This window comes from Cololabis saira, chromosome 7, assembly GCF_033807715.1.
Source record: "Cololabis saira isolate AMF1-May2022 chromosome 7, fColSai1.1, whole genome shotgun sequence".
NCBI classification, from domain to species: Eukaryota; Metazoa; Chordata; class Actinopteri; order Beloniformes; family Belonidae; genus Cololabis; species Cololabis saira.
In genome coordinates this window covers 36,728,265-36,746,437 of record NC_084593.1, presented here as the reverse complement: position 1 = coordinate 36,746,437, position 18,173 = coordinate 36,728,265, and the positions used below count along the sequence as shown (strand labels likewise).

Genomic DNA, 18,173 nt, shown 5'->3' with positions numbered 1-18,173 from the left:
AAACAGCTCTTAAACCATTTAAAGTTGCTGTGCTGTCACATAGTGCAGGGCAGGGCAGTGGTCTAATGGAGTCTCCTCCATTAGACCACTGCTGCTTGAACTAGCTTTTAAGATGGCGATCTCTGAGTTTTGGTTCATATTGATAATCTTGCCCCCTAACCCCTGATGTAACCAGTTCTTGCATCGAGCACAGCAACATTTAGCAAACGCAAAAAAAGAAACTTTCCGTTGTCTGGCACTGCAACTGCCTTGACTGACCCGTGGGTTTTAGTCCAGACTTTTGGGGGAAATTAGAAGGTCTGGGAGGTTCAAAGGATTTTGTGTCAGCTTTTCTGCAGACAGGAACATAAAACATGCATAAATCTTTTTTCATTATTAAATAAGAATAATGCATTTGTCGCATTTATTTCCCTGGATTCCAAAGAAGCCTTTGAGTTTGATATTGATTTGTCAGTTGATGGAAGTGGAGTCCTCCACTGCTGCGACCAGCAGCGACGCTTGTCTCCCAGTCATTTCTTCTCCGGCCTGCTGTTCATGGATGAGAGGTGATTCACTGCCGGGAGCTTTTCTTTTTCTTTTTTTTTTCTTTTCATTGACAAGACCTCCTCCAGAGTGCATGGGGTTGTGTCATGTCCTGTCATGTCCTGTTCTGTCCTGTCTAATGCAGACCTCTGTCCTCTGGGCAGGAGTAGAGCAGGACTGGGTGACATTTGTCACAGCTATTTTGAGATTTCTCATTAGGAGGTGCAAGGACCCCTGTTGCTCAGGTAGGATCCTGAAGAACGGATGTCATAGGGGAGAGGTGGGAAGTGTTTGACCATGACACTCATATTTGTTAACTTGTTGCCACACGACTGATGATGGCGTAAATGGCATGACACATGGTATGGGATCTGTATGTATGTGTCTGTGTGTGTGTGTGTGTGTGTGTGTGTTCCCTAGGAGGGTCATAGTAACTCGGCTATAGTCACTCAAAGAAATTTAGGGAGACACGTAAAGTCTAAAATATGGAAAACAGGCAGATGGATTGTGTACCATTAGATGTACGCTATAAAGTAAAGGATTTAAGTGCAACTTTAAACCTGCTGAATGGAACTTTTCAAATGTAAAGTTTACTTTTTTCTAGGGCTGTGTGATTAATCGATTTTAAATCTAAATCGGATTTATTAATCACAATCGGTGTTAAAAAAAGTAAAATCGGAAAATCGATTTTCCTTTTTTGCAGCTGGCTGCATGCGTCTAGTCATCTTTGTTTGGTCAAGAAAATTGTGAATGTTGTCACTTTACTAAACTCAAGGAGGATTTACAGTATCTTTCAATTGCACTTCATTCCCAATAGGAACATTTGTTTGCTATTTTTCTTTAAAAATAAAGATAAAATATTTGAAACAATTTATTCCATTGTCTTTTGTAGTTTTACCAAAAAAATCGAAATCGAAAATCGGGTTTTCAGAGAAAAAAAATCTGGACTTTATTTTTGTCCAAAATCGCCCAGCCCTACTTTTTTTCCCCCATTTCCACTAAATCTACTTTAATTTTTGATGTGCTAAAGCAAGATATGTCAAGGTAGTATTTCAAATTGACAGTTTTGCAGTTTCTTAGCAAATTAGATCCAAGGAATATCCTCTATTCAGTCAAACTGTTCTCTGTTATTCATAAGGGTAATGACTAAGATTTTATTAGAGTTATATAGACAAAAATAAACAAAAAGAAAAAAAAAAAGAATAAAACTTAAACATCAAACAATAGAGGCACAATGATGAAACAACTGACAAGTAAAAGTGAAAAACACTGTTTGCAAGACAATGATCTCATATGAAACCTTGCTGTGGAGGTTTTGCGGGCACATACCAGCCCTCCCTGGTAACGGCATTACCGAAAGGTCATTCTCACAGAGCAACGCAATGCAGCCTGTCATACTGCAAAAACCGCTCAAGGACAACAACAGCGAGCCATTTACATCCGTCCAAACTGCTCAGGTCCTAATCTGGTTAAGCATCCGATCAATCCTTCCCCCGAAAGTTTTATCCAAACTTTTAAAATACTTTTCTTTTTTTTTTTTACCTGCAACATCATTGCATTTGCTATTTGTTGTCCAGGTTAAAGTCCTTATCTAGGTATTGATTAAGCCCCTAAAGACTAATCACATTCACTACTCTGCGGCTCCGTGGAGGAAAGCACAGTGGCAGTCAACACAGTCAAACGGTGTGTTTTGTCAGGCAGGACAGGAAAACTAACTAATTGGTTGTTCAGGGTTTTAATTTCTAGTTCAGATGTCGTCAGTGCCAAATACTCAACAAGGTTTCACAGATGCTCCTTATCTGCATCTCTCAGCTGGTACCTTTTCACATGGCACTTTGTTTTTTGATGTATTATTAATATACACATATTGATAATTGCATTTCTGATTAAAGCAAGTGCTGCTTAAACTTAATTATGATCTTATATGATACAGCAATCTGCAAGAAATTAAGAGAACAACTCCAGTCTTGATGTTAGAAAAAACCCAACAGCGCTTTTTCCATCTACTACGTCTGTGCAGGTGTGTTTATGTGCGAGAACAGTAATTGACGTTGTACAACAATCTGTTGCACACTTGAATGAAAGAGGGCTCATGTTTTCTTTGAGTTACTTAAAAGTTGAAATGCCAAGATTAGCAGTAACTGGCACATCAAACGCTCTCATGTCTTTTTAGTTTTTATCTTTTTTTCCCCCCCCTGGCGTCTCAGCAGAACACGTTTGCTGTTGATGCTTTTACTGAGTTTAGAAAGCCAACTTCAGGCATTTGTAATATTTGTAAAACACTGGAGATGAATCCGAGGAGGCTACATGAAGGGCTTTAGTAATACGTGCTTTTGCGGTATCTATGACTACATTACATTCATGTGGAGGATAGAGAGTCTACTTAATGAGACCTATAAGGATTTCATAGAATGATGGTTACAATTCTAAAGTTGCATAAGTTAAACCTGTTTAACCATCTCTACTACAAAAATGTGAGCAGTCTGTGCCTCATCCTCACACTAAGTCTACATAAACTGGTGTGTGCTTAGCCGAGCAGTCCTGTCCTGCAAGTATAGTCAACTTTGCTGTTCAAAACATTTTGGGTATATAATAAGCCTGCACTGACTGCACAGGCATCCTTTTTGATGTTTATGCTTACAGCAAAATTATTTAGCAGGACATTTTTTTCTTTAAGTCTCAAGGCAATGCTCCTTCTACATTTCACCTGTTTATTTGATGGCGACACCAAATTCAATTTTGAATGAAAACAACCGTAAAACAAGGAACTGGATTTTCAATAAAAACGGTTCCCAAAAACATTGCAACCTTATACCAACCACTATATAAAAGATATAAGCCATGAACTGTAAATATGTATGGTCACGAACAGTGAGGAATTAATCACTGAATTAATGAAGAAGAAATCTTTTGAGTAGTATTTTAAACCACATGGGGAACAGAAGCATATATTTCCTTAAAAGTGGCAATTAGAGTATTTTTACACTGCTGTTGCCAGTGTATAAATAACACGAACTTAAGATGTGTGCGACTGCACTCCTATGAAAGTTAAAGTAGGTTCAGATAAGCAAGATTTGTGAAAAAAGACGCATTTGGGGGTGTCTGTGGAACAGTGGGTGGAGCTGGTTGCCCTCCAGCCAGAAGGTTGCTGGATCGATCAGGTGCCAGAATGTCCCTGGGCAGGACACTGATACCCACATTGCCCCTATTGCCCCAGGCAGTCGCGGTGTTGGTCCCAAGCCCGGACAAACGGGGAGAATGGTGTCAGAACGGGCACCCGATGTAAATCCTGAAATCAATATGTGGTACATGACGATCCGCTGTGGCAACCTCCGCAAAGGAAAAAACTGGTAGAAGTTCCTGAGTGGAAAAAAAGGCCAATTTTAGTCGTATGTAGTGCTTGTTATTATTCCAATAATGTATTTTAAAGATATGTATTTATCCAACAATGAGTTTATCAGCCTTTTAATCAATCTATATGAACCAGGGTATCTCTTTCTCTCTTTCCCTCTCTCTCTTTTTCTCTCTCTCTCTCTCAAACACACACACATACATATAGGGGTGTGTGTGTGTGTTTGTATAAGCTCAATACGTGTATTTTATTGAGGTGTTGCGTTGGCTTTCTGCCAGAAGATCTATCATCATCAATTATGTCATTTCTTTCTTTCTGTCTTTGCATGTCTGTCTTCTTTTTCCTATAACAGATCCCCAAAGATTTACAAGCTAAAGCCATGTAATATATCATATTTTGAAGGCCAAGGTCTTTATTCACCAGAATTAGGCCTTTATCCGTTACAGATGCTTATTTCTAGGATGCATGACTTATTATATTTCTTCTACGATTCCGTTGAAATTTGCCTCAAGCATACATTTTTTTTTCTTTCATTGCAGTCAAACAAAGGAAGAGGTCAGACATAGGTATAAGCAGAAATGTAGGACGTCGTCAGAATAAATAAACAGAAATACACTGGCAAAGCACAAACATGAAAAAGAGAAGATGCCGGTAACAGGTAGACGTGATGCGCACTGTCAGCTCAGGTCTGGAGATTACAGTGAACAGGCACAATAAAAGAAGGGAAACTCAACTTTTGTGGTGCACCAGCAAGACGGAAGATTCAAATTAAAACTTCAAGTTCGTATTCATTCAGAACCAGTACTGAAATAATGACAAGCAGTGTGACCTTGAGAACTTGCGTGATGTGATTCATACATCTTCTAACATATTTGACAAAACTGACACAGCAGACGTAGCGGCATGTGTTCTTTTGCTGTTCCTCTACTGTCTACATTGATAATACGAAACAATCAGAGCGCAGTGTACTCACAAGTACTGCGACTGGGTTCACTAACATCAGGAAAAGTAGGCGGAGCTGCTTCTTGCACTACAAGTAGACAGAAACGCTCTCCAAGCATCACCCTCCCCCACATCTTAGTATGAATTAAAGCAAGCAGCCTTTAGTTATAGGATGGTGGCAAGTTTTGAGAAAACACTCCAAGTCCATTGTTATGTTTCAGATAGGTTGTCTCTGACCTTCACCCTTGAAAAACAGGGATTCAAGCCAATGCAAACAATCTTTGCTTGGCTTTCTGTCTCCAGGGTCTCATTAGGTCCACTACAGCATATTTGCTTATTTTCCGGTTCCTACTCAATCCATGATCCGTCTTTGTCCTCTCATTTCTGTCCACGTCTCTGGGCGTAGTGTTTACCCTGACCGAGGATTTCATCGGTCTTCAATTCCTCATTTTATGGTTCCCCCTTCATCATTAGCTTGACTTGTTCTCGATTTCTCTTCCCCCCTTTTTTTCCCCCTGCATCAACTCGTGAGGAAACACATTTTTATCATCTTTTTTACCGTGTAGCACAGCAGCAGCCTGTGCAAACTGGAGTGTGGAGCATTTTTCATCGCCTTGACACAAAATGAATTCAACATCCATGTATTTTGAGATTCATCAATTTCTTTCACTCACAGCTATTGTTTCTGGACTGTATCCACATCTCTTTCCGTGTGTTTACGTTTCATCATCAAGAATAATGTCGGTGACAGTGAGTGGAGACAAGACAGAGGAGAGGAAGATCATCTATACTGTAGTGTGCGATGAGCTCAGTCTCAGCCACTGTTATGTATTTAAAATAGAGTGTATGCACACAGTTTTTATGGTGTATATAAGCGACATTACTTCTCTTTCATTTTTTTTATACTTAGTTTATATTTAAATGGGTTTTGTTTGCCTTCAGTTTTCTCAGAGTGCACTGAACAAGGTTGTTTATCAGTTTTTTCCAGAGCTCTCCATAAGAGCACACCAAGTAGGTGGGCAGAGAGATTGTAGGAAACAAAAAAGTGGATGATTGGCCGGAATATGATTCCAACTCACTGCTGGGTCGGAACTACTAACGTTTCCCTACCTTGTTATTTCCACTATTTCCCTGACTGTCTTTGTCCTTCATTTTTTTCTTCATTTTAATATTTCTTCACTTCATCCCTCCATTATAAGAAAGCACCGTATACGTGTGTTTTATTGCTTTGAAATTCACATGAAAGAAAAGACAAATGAGAACTTCATTTTTATTGGAACAGAAAAGTGCTGTGCTGATGAATCTTGAGCTGGATGCAAATGAAAATGGAAAATATTAAGAAATGACACATTTTCTTGGTGGCTCATACCCACAAATTCTTCACTGGGAAAAGAAAAATAAGGCTTTTACTGTTATTAACAGTAATTTCACTTACTTCAGGGGATTGCTGAGGAGCCCACTGTGCACAGCGGCATTCGCTTCCTGATTCTGATGCATGTTCCAGCAAGGTGCAAATAATTTCACCTATTCAGCGGTCGAGGGTGAAGCAGAGCTTGTTCTGACCCGCCGCTACCCTGAATGCTAGAAATGACATGTCCGAGGGTGGCCTGGACTGTGAACTTTTCGATGTAGAAAAAAGCAGCATAATTACAGGTAATGTAATCCGCAAGTTCTGCCTGTTTTACATCCTCTACAGAATTACTCAGTGGGGTGAAGGGAAGCCAACCGGCATAATGTAGAGTCCTGCTGCCTATACTTTTCCTGTCAAACCGCTAACAAGCACAAATGATTTTTTAATGATAGGCCTCTCTATCCCTCAAAGCTGTCCGCTCACAAACAGTTGTACTCGTACACAGACAACACGTTGCACACATTCGCTCCCACACATGTGCATAATGAGTTTTATCCAGGGAAGTACATTTGGTTTAATGGATCTCTGCCATGCCCACTCACGCTGCAGTGCCGTTGTATCTTCCAAGTCAGAATCTCCGTTTCCCACGTCACTAACTTTTCTGACACATAACATGCCATGCGCAAATACACCAACTGATGAAGGTGATGCATCTGAGGTGCAGAGGATTAAAGTTAGCACTAAGCGTAAAAAAAGCATGTGAAACTTTGACCATGACAACGACCAGAGGTGGGCAGAGCAGCCAAAAATTGTACTCAAGTAAAAGTACTGTTACTTCAGAATAATATGACTCAAGTAGAAGTAAAAAGTAGTCATCCAAATAATTACTTAGTAAAAGTAAAAAAGTACTTGGTGAAAAAACTACTCAAGTACTGAGTAACTGTTGAGTAATGTCTGATTTATTTTTTTAACACAACCATTCAAACAGACAAAAGTACAAAATAATCATCTTCAGGCAAATTAAATCAATAAAATAATAAGATAAATTAAAATTAATAAAAAATAAAATATAGCTTAAATTAAAATAAGCTTAAAATAAATTCAAGTAATTTAATAAATAATAAAATAAGTGAAATAATAACAGAATAAAAAAATAAATTAAGCACAAGTAGCACAAAATTTCAAGCCTTTGTACTTTTCTTTTTTAACCAGGCAGAACTAGAACAAGCCCATGAACTCATAGAAACTCTGTGTGTGTTTGAGTCTGTGTAAATGTGACAAAACATGCAAAAACAAACATTTTTCCCAAAGAATCACCCAGTGATGTCATGAGATTGACGCGTACGTGGATAAAAGGGATAAAAGAAAAGTAACAGCTCAACGTAGCCTAATGTAGCGGAGTAAGAGTAACAGTTTCTTCTTCACAAATCTACTCAAGTAAAAGTAAAAAGTATAGTGATTAAAAACTACTCCTAAAAGTACAGAATTTCCCAAAACTTACTCAAGTAAATGTAACGGAGTAAATGTAACTCGTTACTACCCACCTCTGACAACGACATATGATCCGGGAAGTCCTTATGGACCAATAATCCACTTGTCTGAAGGCTTATCAGACAGCAAAACTGGCTATATATTGGTGGATTATATTTACCCTTTACTGGGTGTCATTTTGGTTCTACAAAAAAGCAGCGTGAGGGACCCAGCAGTCCAAGGACAGGCAGGCACAGTTTGAAATCAAAAAAAATTGTGTTTATTTCCACCAAAATGAAAAAAGCGCAAACTGAAAAGTCACAGAGAAAATAGGTCCTTAAAAGAGATCAAAGTAGCAGATACTCTACTCAGGATAACTTGTATCAAACTCAAACTGACCTCCAAAAGTGAGACGAGAGGGAGAAGTGGCTGAAACTCAAAAGGAGGAAGAACACAGTAAACGGATAGAAACTAACACATTTAAACCCCTGGTCCCCCTCCCAGGATGTCATGGGCTGTAGTTTGGTCCATTTCCTGGTGCAGCTGCATTTAAATGCAACTCAGAAACGAAAAGAAAATTAACTAAAGTCTGGCATAAATAGATGTAAACTAAATGCGTGCCCTTCATTCAGAACACAGCGTGATGTCGGCGAAATCGAACTAAACCAATATTGAGTTCAAAAGTTCAATTCCGAGTGTTTGTTGTCCTGTAATTAAATTAATTCAAACTGATGATGTAGATTACGTGACTGGGAGTGTTTCACCTATGACATGGCCACCACAAGCAGTATCTTCATTCAAATAACAAAAACATACACATTTTTGAATAGTTAAAATAGCCATCTCCATCCATACACACGTTCTGCTGTTTTGCCAGCAGCTCCTGTGCCCTCCACACTAGGAATGTGCGATATTTTACCGTTCACGATAAACCGTTAAAAAAAATCCCCACGGTAAGAATTTGTCATCTCGCGGTAAAAACGATAAATTCCTGTTGATGATGTTTTTGTGTAAAGGTGATTTATGGTTCTGTGTTAAAGGAAGGAAGGAAGGAAGGAAGGAAGGAAGGAAGGAAGGAAGGAAGGAAGGAAGGAAGGAAGGAAGGAAGGAAGGAAGGAAGGAAGGAAGGAAGGAAGGAAGGAAGGAAGGAAGGAAGGAAGGAAGGAAGGAAGGAGAGAGCAGGATGAAAGAAGGAAGGAAAGGAAAAAAGAAGGAAGGAAGGAAGGAAGGAAGGAAGGAAGGAAGGAAGGAAGGAAGGAAGGAAGGAAGGAAGGAAAGAAAGAAGGCAGGAAGGAAGGAAGGAAGGAAGGAAGGAAGGAAGGAAGGAAGGAAGGAAGGAAGGAAGCAAGGAAGGAAGGAAGGAAGGAAGGAAGGAAGGAAGGAAGGAAGGAAGGAAGGAAGGAAGGAAGGAGAGAGCAGGATGAAAGAAGGAAGGAAAGGAAAAAAGAAGGAAGGAAGGAAGGAAGGAAGGAAGGAAGGAAGGAAGGAAGGAAGGAAGGAAGGAAGGAAGGAAGGAAAGAAAGAAGGCAGGAAGGAAGGAAGGAAGGAAGGAAGGAAGGAAGGAAGGAAGGAAGGAAGGAAGGAAGGAAGGAAGGAAGGAAGGAAGGAAGGAAGGAAGGAGAGAGCAGGATGAAAGAAGGAAGGAAAGGAAAAAAGAAGGAAGGAAGGAAGGAAGGAAGGAAGGAAGGAAGGAAGGAAGGAAGGAAGGAAGGAAGGAAGGAAGGAAGGAAGGAAGGAAGGAAGGAAGGAAGGAAGGAAGGAAGGAAGGAAGGAAGGAAGGAAAAGAAAAAAGAAAGTAGGAAGGAAGGAAGGAAGGAAGGAAGGAGAGAGCAGGATGAAAGAAGGAAGGAAAGGAAAAAAGAAGGAAGGAAGGAAGGAAGGAAGGAAGGAAGGAAGGAAGGAAGGAAGGAAGGAAGGAAGGAAGGAAGGAAGGAAGGAAGGAAGGAAGGAAGGAAGGAAGGAAGGAAGGAAGGAAGGAAGAAAACAAGGAAAGGAGGAAGGAAGGGAGAAAAGAGGAAGGGAAGAAGGAAGGAAGGGAAGAAGGAAGGAAGGAAGGAAATGAGCCTGAAAGAAAGAAAGAAAGAAAGAAAGAAAGAAAGAAAGAAAGAAAGAAAGAAAGAAAGAAAGAAAGAAAGAAAGAAAGAAAGAAAGAAAGAAAGAAAGAAAGAAAGAAAGAAAGAAAGAAAGAAAGAAAGAAAGAAAGAAAGAAGGATAAATTCCCGTTGATACGTTTTTGTGTAACAAACATGGCGGATCTGAGAGCGAGATAGATTTATAGTTGAAAAGGTGGAGTTGAAATAGTATTGTTTTTTTTTTTTATCGTCATTTTTATCGTTATCGGGATAAATGCCAGAAACTATCGTGATACATTTTTTAGTCCATACCACCCATCCCTACTCCACGCCACCATCCTCTGTTTTTGGGTTGTAAGGATGAGGTAGGATGAGGTATAAAGAGGTATAAGGAGGTATAAAAACGTAACTCTTGGTTGTAAGGATTGATTAATTCCCCACCAACATGGACTTTCTTTGGAGCTGGCCATGACCATCTCGGAGTACGCAGCAGTCTTCTGTCATCAGTTAGCTGATGAAGCACCCTTACAGTATATTAGCCGGTGCCGTAATGTTTCTCTCACCTCAACTTAATTTCACCCAAGCCATGATCTATTCCCGTCATAACTGAAGCGCCGTGTTCACTCTTTATTCTGTGCCACTCTTTGCTTTATCAGCCTGCATTCAGACGAACATTCTGCTGCTTTAGCTTTATTGCACACACCACCTCGCGCAGATTCCTGCTACACACTGGTAATACACTTTCTAGATCCTTATGTTAATTCAGTACTTTTTTCCCCTCATCTCATGTTAATTCTATTTCACTTATTAAAACCTTTTTTCTCATTTCAATGAGACTGATTATACTAATTACATTCTTGTACATCTTGTGCTCTCATTTCCATATGCATTGAGTTGTGTTTCTTTTTAATTTTTTTTTTGTCTGTGGTGTCTCACTCTGTCTTTTGTTCCCAGTCTGTTCACATGTAAAATATATTCGCTGAAAGATTTTACATCATAATTCTCTCACTTTGTTCCATAATGTATTTCATGTGACCTGTTTATGTTAATTGTAGCTAGAGTACATGAACTAAGAGGCCAGTGTGCTGTGGATCTAAAAGTGATTGTTTTTTTATTTAAATTGGTGAAAATTAGCCTCAAGACTGGGTATCATCTACAAACTCAAGACGGTCATTAAACTTAAAATGTAGATGCATTTAAGGTTTTGTTCTGCTCCTGGATCAGTGATTCTGAGCAATTATATGACATGTTAACATCTTTCTAAACAAAAAAACCAAGAGGTTCAGATTTTCATTTATTACTTCCAAGCACTTTCTCAGATGATCCGCAGATTTAAATTTGCTCATTAGAGTTGTGTTCAAGCGAATTATCCTGTGGCCATTGTGGGATTGCCTGAAGTTTAAGTGAGAAGCTCATCATGGTAAACATCAGTAGTGCACGCCAGGGGCCCTCGCTGGTGAAAATGAACATCTGCAAAGGGATTGTAAATGGCTCTAAATCCTTTTACACAAGCTGAATCGGTTAAGATAGAGCACCACGTGGCAGATCAAAAGTGACCACACAAATAGAAGATTAGTGCATACTGAGAGAAAGCATCTTTATCATGTCATGCTTTGATGCACAACATGATTTAAAAAAAAGAAATTCCAAGACTTAACTGAGTAAAAAGAGGATGGCTACATTTCACAGTGGATGATTCTAAAAGGTTCAGGGCAGCATCAGTCAGGAGATGATCATAAGAGGAGAGACTTCACTGCCGTCGTCACAATACGGGATTCTGATTGAAACAATCCCATCTGGGAGGGCTTTACTGACTTTGGAGTTGAACTGTTTGTCTGTAGAGATGAGTTGATACTGCGGCTACCAGTGGTGGACAGTAACGGAGTAAATTTACTTGAGTACTGTACTTAAGTACATATCCAGAGGATTTGTACTTTACTTGAGTATTAGATTTCTTTGGTACTTATTACTCTTACTTGAATACATTTGCAAGACAAATATTTTTACTTTTACTCAAGTAAATTTCTAGGAAGGCTGAAAAGTACTCGTTACTTTCAGGTCTGCTCTTTTTTCTTCTTCCCTAAAATCCTATTGGACACAAGCTGTTTTTGTCAAAGTAGGAGACCTATCACAGTGCACGCTCTCCACTGGGATGTACGTAAAGCGGAAATACGTCAAGCCTCCTCAAAACGATACCGCCAAAGTAGCCTGCGTTTGTCAAGAAAGACAGAGCCGCATTTGAGTTATTGAAAGCAGAGCTGTAGTTTTTTGTAAAGCAGTGGTCTTTGAGGGGGATCCAGACTTAGCTGGATGGTGCAGGTTCATTTGGTTTCAGTTCATGATTGTTAATAAACTCTGCATCATCTGCTGTCCTCTTATGATCCCATTCATTTGATTTGTTTTTGGTGTTTCTGCAGGTTTTATATAACATTGTGGTTCTAAAAGCAGCACATCAGTGCAGCTGGTTTCAAAGAGTTAATTCTTAAATTAATTTAGAAAAAATATAGTAATTTACTGATGTGGAAAATAAGAAATTTACTCTTACTCTTATTCTTACTTTTACTTAAAGTAAATTTAAAAGCATTTACTTTTGGATACTTAAGTACCTTTTTCTTTTTTTTTTTTTTCTTTTTTTTCTTTTTTTTTCCTTTTTTTTCTTTTTCTTCTTCTTTTTTTCTTCTACTTAAGTACCTTTAAAAGCAAGTACTTTTCTACTCTTACTCGAGTAATATTTTGACTGAGCTACTTTTACTTGTAACGGAGTAAATTTTGACCAGTAGTATTTGTACTCTTACTCAAGTACTGGGGTCGAGTACTCTGTCCACCTCTGGCGGCTACACACCTCCAAATATTACAAGAGGTTCTTTGCAGATGTGTCGAGAGGCGGCGACTGTTGCTTAAACCTCACCCATAATGAAAGGTGACGGACTCACTTGAAAACAGGAGGCTGGCTAATCTCTGGGATTACAGCTTTACAGTTCTACACGTTGTGCCGAAATAGCTTTGACCATAATTGCCAGGGAAGCAACGGCAACCACTCAAGGCTTGAAAACAACACACTATAAGCAGGAGCATGACTGCGGCCGTGTTGCACAAATCACAGGATCGATCTGATTAGAAAGCAGCGCCACATGTTGCCCCCACATCTGTCATAATATCATGTAACAAACATGCAATTGGTTTTCCATTTGTGCTGTAACAAAGATAGATTTTCATGTCTGCTTCACCCCTTCACACCAATCCATCTTTCCCTGACTACATGGGACACCGGGGCTGCATCTGCAGCTCCTGGTGACGAGGAGGAGTTGAATATTACATGTGTAATCGCTGGTTTGAAGATCATAATTGCAGATTTGTGTCCTGTGGGATGTACTGTTACATATATGTGTGTGGCAAACACACACTAACACACATACACACAGGTGCACTCATGTACACACTTGATCTGTGATGGTTAGCATTTGTGTAGACTAGACTGTGTTTGTGGTCTTATTGTCAGTGTACTTGGATAGAAAAACTAGTCCCAACTGAGTAAGTGAACTGAGTTTGATCCCGGGTGATTTCTTGATTGATTTTAAAGGACTCATGTGCTCTACTCTCTCAGGCCTCCTGGAGTTTTCTCCTGTTCTCCTGCGATACCTCATCTCAGGTATGCGTTCAATGACTGTAGTTAGAAACCTGTGCACCTGTACCAGTATTGTAGCATCCGTAGTGTTAAATGTAGTAATAAACGTGCCTTTTTTTCTTCCCATATGATAAGTGGGAGGAAAAGACGTCAAAGCAAGGAAGACATGGAATGGTAATATTCCTTCCCGTGTTGGACTGGGTACCCTTAGCACTGTGGTTAATTAGAAGTGTGGCGAGCTGTAGCTGAATGTCGCTCTTAGCTGCATCCACCTGTGGAGTTGTATACGTGCCCCCGCTTTGTAGCCTTGTTCATCCGTATCTCTGAGTAGAAGTATAGAATCCTTTCACCACTTCCCTCTCTAGGCTTCCTCTTACCGCCCGCCTCATCGCGCACTCTGAAGTTTCGGGAAGTCAGTGAAGAGGAGCCCTTAAGATTCGGCGGAGAAACTGTGAAGATTCATTTGTTTGATTCCTCTCCTCCTCTGATTGCATCCGTACGCCCGATGAGTCACAGTTACCCCCGTCGCACAGCTGTGTGATCACCAGTGCACCGAATCATACAGTGTGCCACCACAATGGCAACCTCTCTTCATTTGCTTCCTCCTTTACACTCCCTCACAAACTGCTAATGAAGTGAATCGCGACCCCACTCCCCCCCCTTGCCCCCCCCCCGATCCCTTTACCCCAACAGCTGATGGTGAGCGATTGCATCCACAATACTCTTTTAATTAGTATAGAGAATAAATTGGTTGAGCATGCCTTTTTCCTTAATTGCTTTTTCCTCAGCTTGGATTTAATTGGGTTGCAGTGCTGTTTATTGATCTCCTCTGATGTGCTTTAATTTTAATATTTTATATATTTACTTTGGGGGGTGACGAGTCAGTTTGTCTTGAGGGGGGAGAGCGTTTGGGCATCGGGACCGATACGGCAGCAGACTGCAGTACGTTCGGCGAGCCCGGGGTCCAGTGTGTGATGGCAACTAGGTGGGGAGATGATCAAACCCAGAAGGCAGCAAAGCAGCTCCACTACAGTCTAAGAGGCCTCAAGTGAACAGCTCTTTGATCTCACATCAACAGCTCATGAATGCCAATGTGCATCAGTAAAGCAAGGGAGGCAGGTTTTCTAAGACAGCGCTAACAGGCCTGCAGGCCAGTACATATTTCTTCCAGCAGCTAGCTTGTACTTTGTGCCTGATTCATGCTGTGTCATCTCCCCACCTCCTGCCTGCAACAACAAAGACCAATTTTTATCCTCCGCCTCCAAAGTTTCACAATTAGTAGTGCTTCCCTGTGTGTGATTGTGCATTTTATTAGTGCCAGTCCCCTCGTTTTTTTTAAGCTATGGATTCAGTCCACCTGTGTAACTCCTCTTTCTGCCCGCAGGGGGTAACTTCACCCTGGCTGAGCTGGGAGTATGTGAAACAACTCCCCCTCCGCATCCAGCTGCTGTTCCCTATTGTCCCGACCTAGGCCTCCTCCAGAGGGGGTACTCCCTCAGCGCCGGCTCAGATGCCGACTCAGACCCAGAGGGGCCATTATCTCCAGAGCAAGCCATCCAGCTGTGGGCCGGCAGAGGAGGGGTAAAATCCCGCCGCAGCTCAGGAGTGTCCAGTCGTGAGAACTCAGCCCTCACCCTCACCGACTCTGACAATGACACCAAGTCTGACGATGAGTCAGGTAGGATAAAACAATGAAAAAATCTCTTCAAACGTGGGGTTGAGATAGTACGTGTTAAGTGGGCCAAGGTGACAAATCTGGTAGCAAAAAAATGAATATGATATGATGAAAGAATGTGTACAAGTGGATAGGGCTGGGCGATATGGACCAAAAGTCATATCTCGATATTTTCTAGCTAAATGGCGATACTCGATATATATCTCGATATTTTTTCTGTGCCTAAATTGGGGTTTCCCCCAAAACATTATAGCATAGCATCTCTGTTAGCTTCATTTTTTTCTGAGGCAAACCCTTAAAAAAACAGTCAGTTTTAATACAAAGCCTCGTGCCAAATGTCTCACAGGTACCTTTGTTAACAGAGGTCTGCACAATATCAAAATGTATAAAACAAATGAAATAAAAATAAACTGCCTGCATATATAGAATAAAAATGCTTCTTGAATAAAATAAAACAAATATCCCTTTCCTGCATAACAATTAAATTAAAATACACTGTGCAATTAATACAATGTAGACAGTAACAGGCAGACTTTTCCACTGAGGTTGACAGTTGTGCAAATAACAAAACATTTGTGCAAATCTCAAATAAAACATTCAAGTCAATTTGTCACAAAATAAGCTATATCAAAATCATAAAAAAAAAAAAATGTAAAAAAAAAAAAATTTTTTTTTTTTTCTTTAAATCGATATAAACGATATTGTATCGTACCATATCGTGTTTGAAAATATATCGATATATATTAAAATCTCGATATATCGCCCAGCCCTACAAGTGGATGATATTTACTGTTTAAGGGAACCGTGACAGACAGCTGTGATATGAGAAAGAGAGTTAGTCATTGATTGGATCTATTTGAGATCTGAAAAACAGTGGGTGGACACTCCCCAAGAGATCCATACTTCTTTTCATCGATAACACTTAGCCACAGTCTTTAAAGTCAACCTTTCTGAAGCACTTATTGTCAGAGGACCTGTCTGTCATCTATTTGTCTATCTATTTATTTTCGTTGAGGAATTCAAAATTCTCCAACTACTCAATACTGCACACGGCTGTTACAGTTTTGGTGGGCCGTATATTGCTCAGGTGAATGGACAATAAGATGTAGAAACAGCAGCATTCAATGGCCAAGAATGAAATAGTTAGAAGCAGCTCAGTTTTGCAGTTTTGCAGTTTTGTTGCACAGCTCAATCAGTTTCAATTAAAGTGACCTTTTTTATGTAAATGGTCTGCAAAAGTTTTTCCATGTTTGGAAGGCCTCTTTCACTGTTAAATATCAATGTGGAAATCATTGGATTTTCATGTAAAATAACAGGTTTTTGACCTTATTACCTTGCTTAAAACTTTCTGTTTTATTTGCTTCACAATCACTGAAGCTCACGTGTTGCATTGAACAGATTACAGTAATAACGTCAATGTTTAACAATGTTATTGCTCTCATTGTGATATCTAAATGTTGCGATATATTGCGATGTTATAAATAGTTTGCTGAAAACTGTGAAAGGCATCATGCATCTTAAAACCCGAGTTGCATGTACTTCAGGTTATAGTGATAATTCGTAATATGAAATGAACATTAACAATATCATTTAAGCCCATGTATACAATAAATACTTACAACTGTCTGAAACATGATTTAATATTTGAAAAAAGAAATAAATACAAAAAATAAAAGGAAAAAAAAAAGAAAATTGATATTTAAAATTTGAATATCGATATCGAATCGGCCGGCAAAGTATTACAATATATTGCCATATCAATATTTTTGCCCACCCCTACTCATGATGGTCTCTGAACAAACAAGAACACAGGACTGTATCTGGAGATACAGACAGTATGGATTCTCCGCAGTGCCAGTCAGCTCGGCCTGGTGTTAAGGCTTCATTTATCAGCAGTGGGATCAGTTTTCACAAGCTTTATGAAAATAAAAGTATTAAACAACAGTATACAAATACTCCTTAACGAGTTCTCCAATGAAAATCGTCCCCAGTGACTCTCACACTATTATGAAATTACTCCCACATACTCCCACTAATGAAAAACGATTTCACTGTTGTTACTGATAGGGGTGGAGCTCAACATGTCAGTTTACAACTTATGATTACTGCCATCAATTTGCTGATTATTTTTTGCAGATGATTGATCAGGAAACTCAGAAAATACTTACTGAGCCCTAAAATAAATAGTCAATAGAAATGTCTTCTTTTCCCAAACCTGTAACCAGGGATGGGCCGATGCTCTCTGCAATGTGCTCTGACATTGTCATATGTTTAATTGTGCAGATCTGCAACCGTATATGTTTTGTTCTCAGGCCTTGCACCCTTCCCCCATTCAAAAAGTTTGAACTGCTCAGTCTGGGTATTTTACATCAAGAATGACCTTATCCGTTATTAAATGTAGTTTCTGTACCCACTGACGTCATCTGTGGGTTTTCCATTACCATTGGAATTGTTTCCTCTGGTGTTGACTATTTGTCTAAAATTTCATATTGTCAACCATCGGCATTTCACCTCCGTTTTTTAATTACAATCCAGCGACCTCGCCACTTCTTCATGTTTATAGCAGCATGTGCATGCGCCCTGTTAATAATGGATGAATTGGCGTGTGATGTTCATTTTCAGGCTTTCAAGTTGAAATGGGGCTCAAAGGCTTGTTGGAACAGGTATTAGTGTGGATGTAGTCTGGAGAGTGGGAGGTTTCCAAAGGAATCTGCTTCCTCTGGCAACTTTGTTTATTGCCAGTTTCCCATTTCCTCGTTAATCCTGATGCAGTCATAAACCTGTGCACCAGCTTCACGGAGGTGTCAATGGAGGTTAATGAAAAGTGGATGAAAGGAAAAGCAACAGTCTAATTAACCGACTTCTCAGTAGGCGCATGCATCAGCTTTGAATCAGCCTTTGTTGGACTGCAGGCCTCAGACACAACTTCTGTTGACTGATCAAACTACTCAACACCTATTAAACACGTCAAGAAACACCTTCCCTGAGATGCGCCTCTCATCCAACCACCCGATAATTGCTTTGTGGTTAATTACCAAGCTAATCTTGCAGCCACAGTTATCAGCTTCAGACGCCGCTCTCATTCTCCCTGTCTCAGGGCCAAAAAGAACGCCACTGAGCACTCTGTCGCCGGCATTTCCAGACCTTGGAAAATTAGCAGATTA

General features: G+C 39.9%; 1 protein-coding gene across 8 annotated transcripts in view; it reads left to right on the top strand.

The window, feature by feature from the left end:
• Nucleotides 1–18,173, top strand: part of tenm2a (teneurin transmembrane protein 2a) — a 246,226-nt gene that overhangs the window by 73,574 nt on the left and 154,479 nt on the right. For 6 of the 8 annotated variants that reach the window (XM_061725794.1, XM_061725796.1, XM_061725795.1 and 3 more), the window contains 3 exons: nt 13,314–13,358; nt 13,470–13,508; nt 14,719–15,012. The exons of the other annotated variants lie outside the window; for them this stretch is intronic. In XM_061725794.1, coding sequence (XP_061581778.1) covers nt 13,314–13,358; nt 13,470–13,508; nt 14,719–15,012 — 378 coding nt within the window. The remainder of the gene's footprint in view (nt 1–13,313; nt 13,359–13,469; nt 13,509–14,718; nt 15,013–18,173) is intronic. 8 annotated transcript variants of the gene reach the window in all.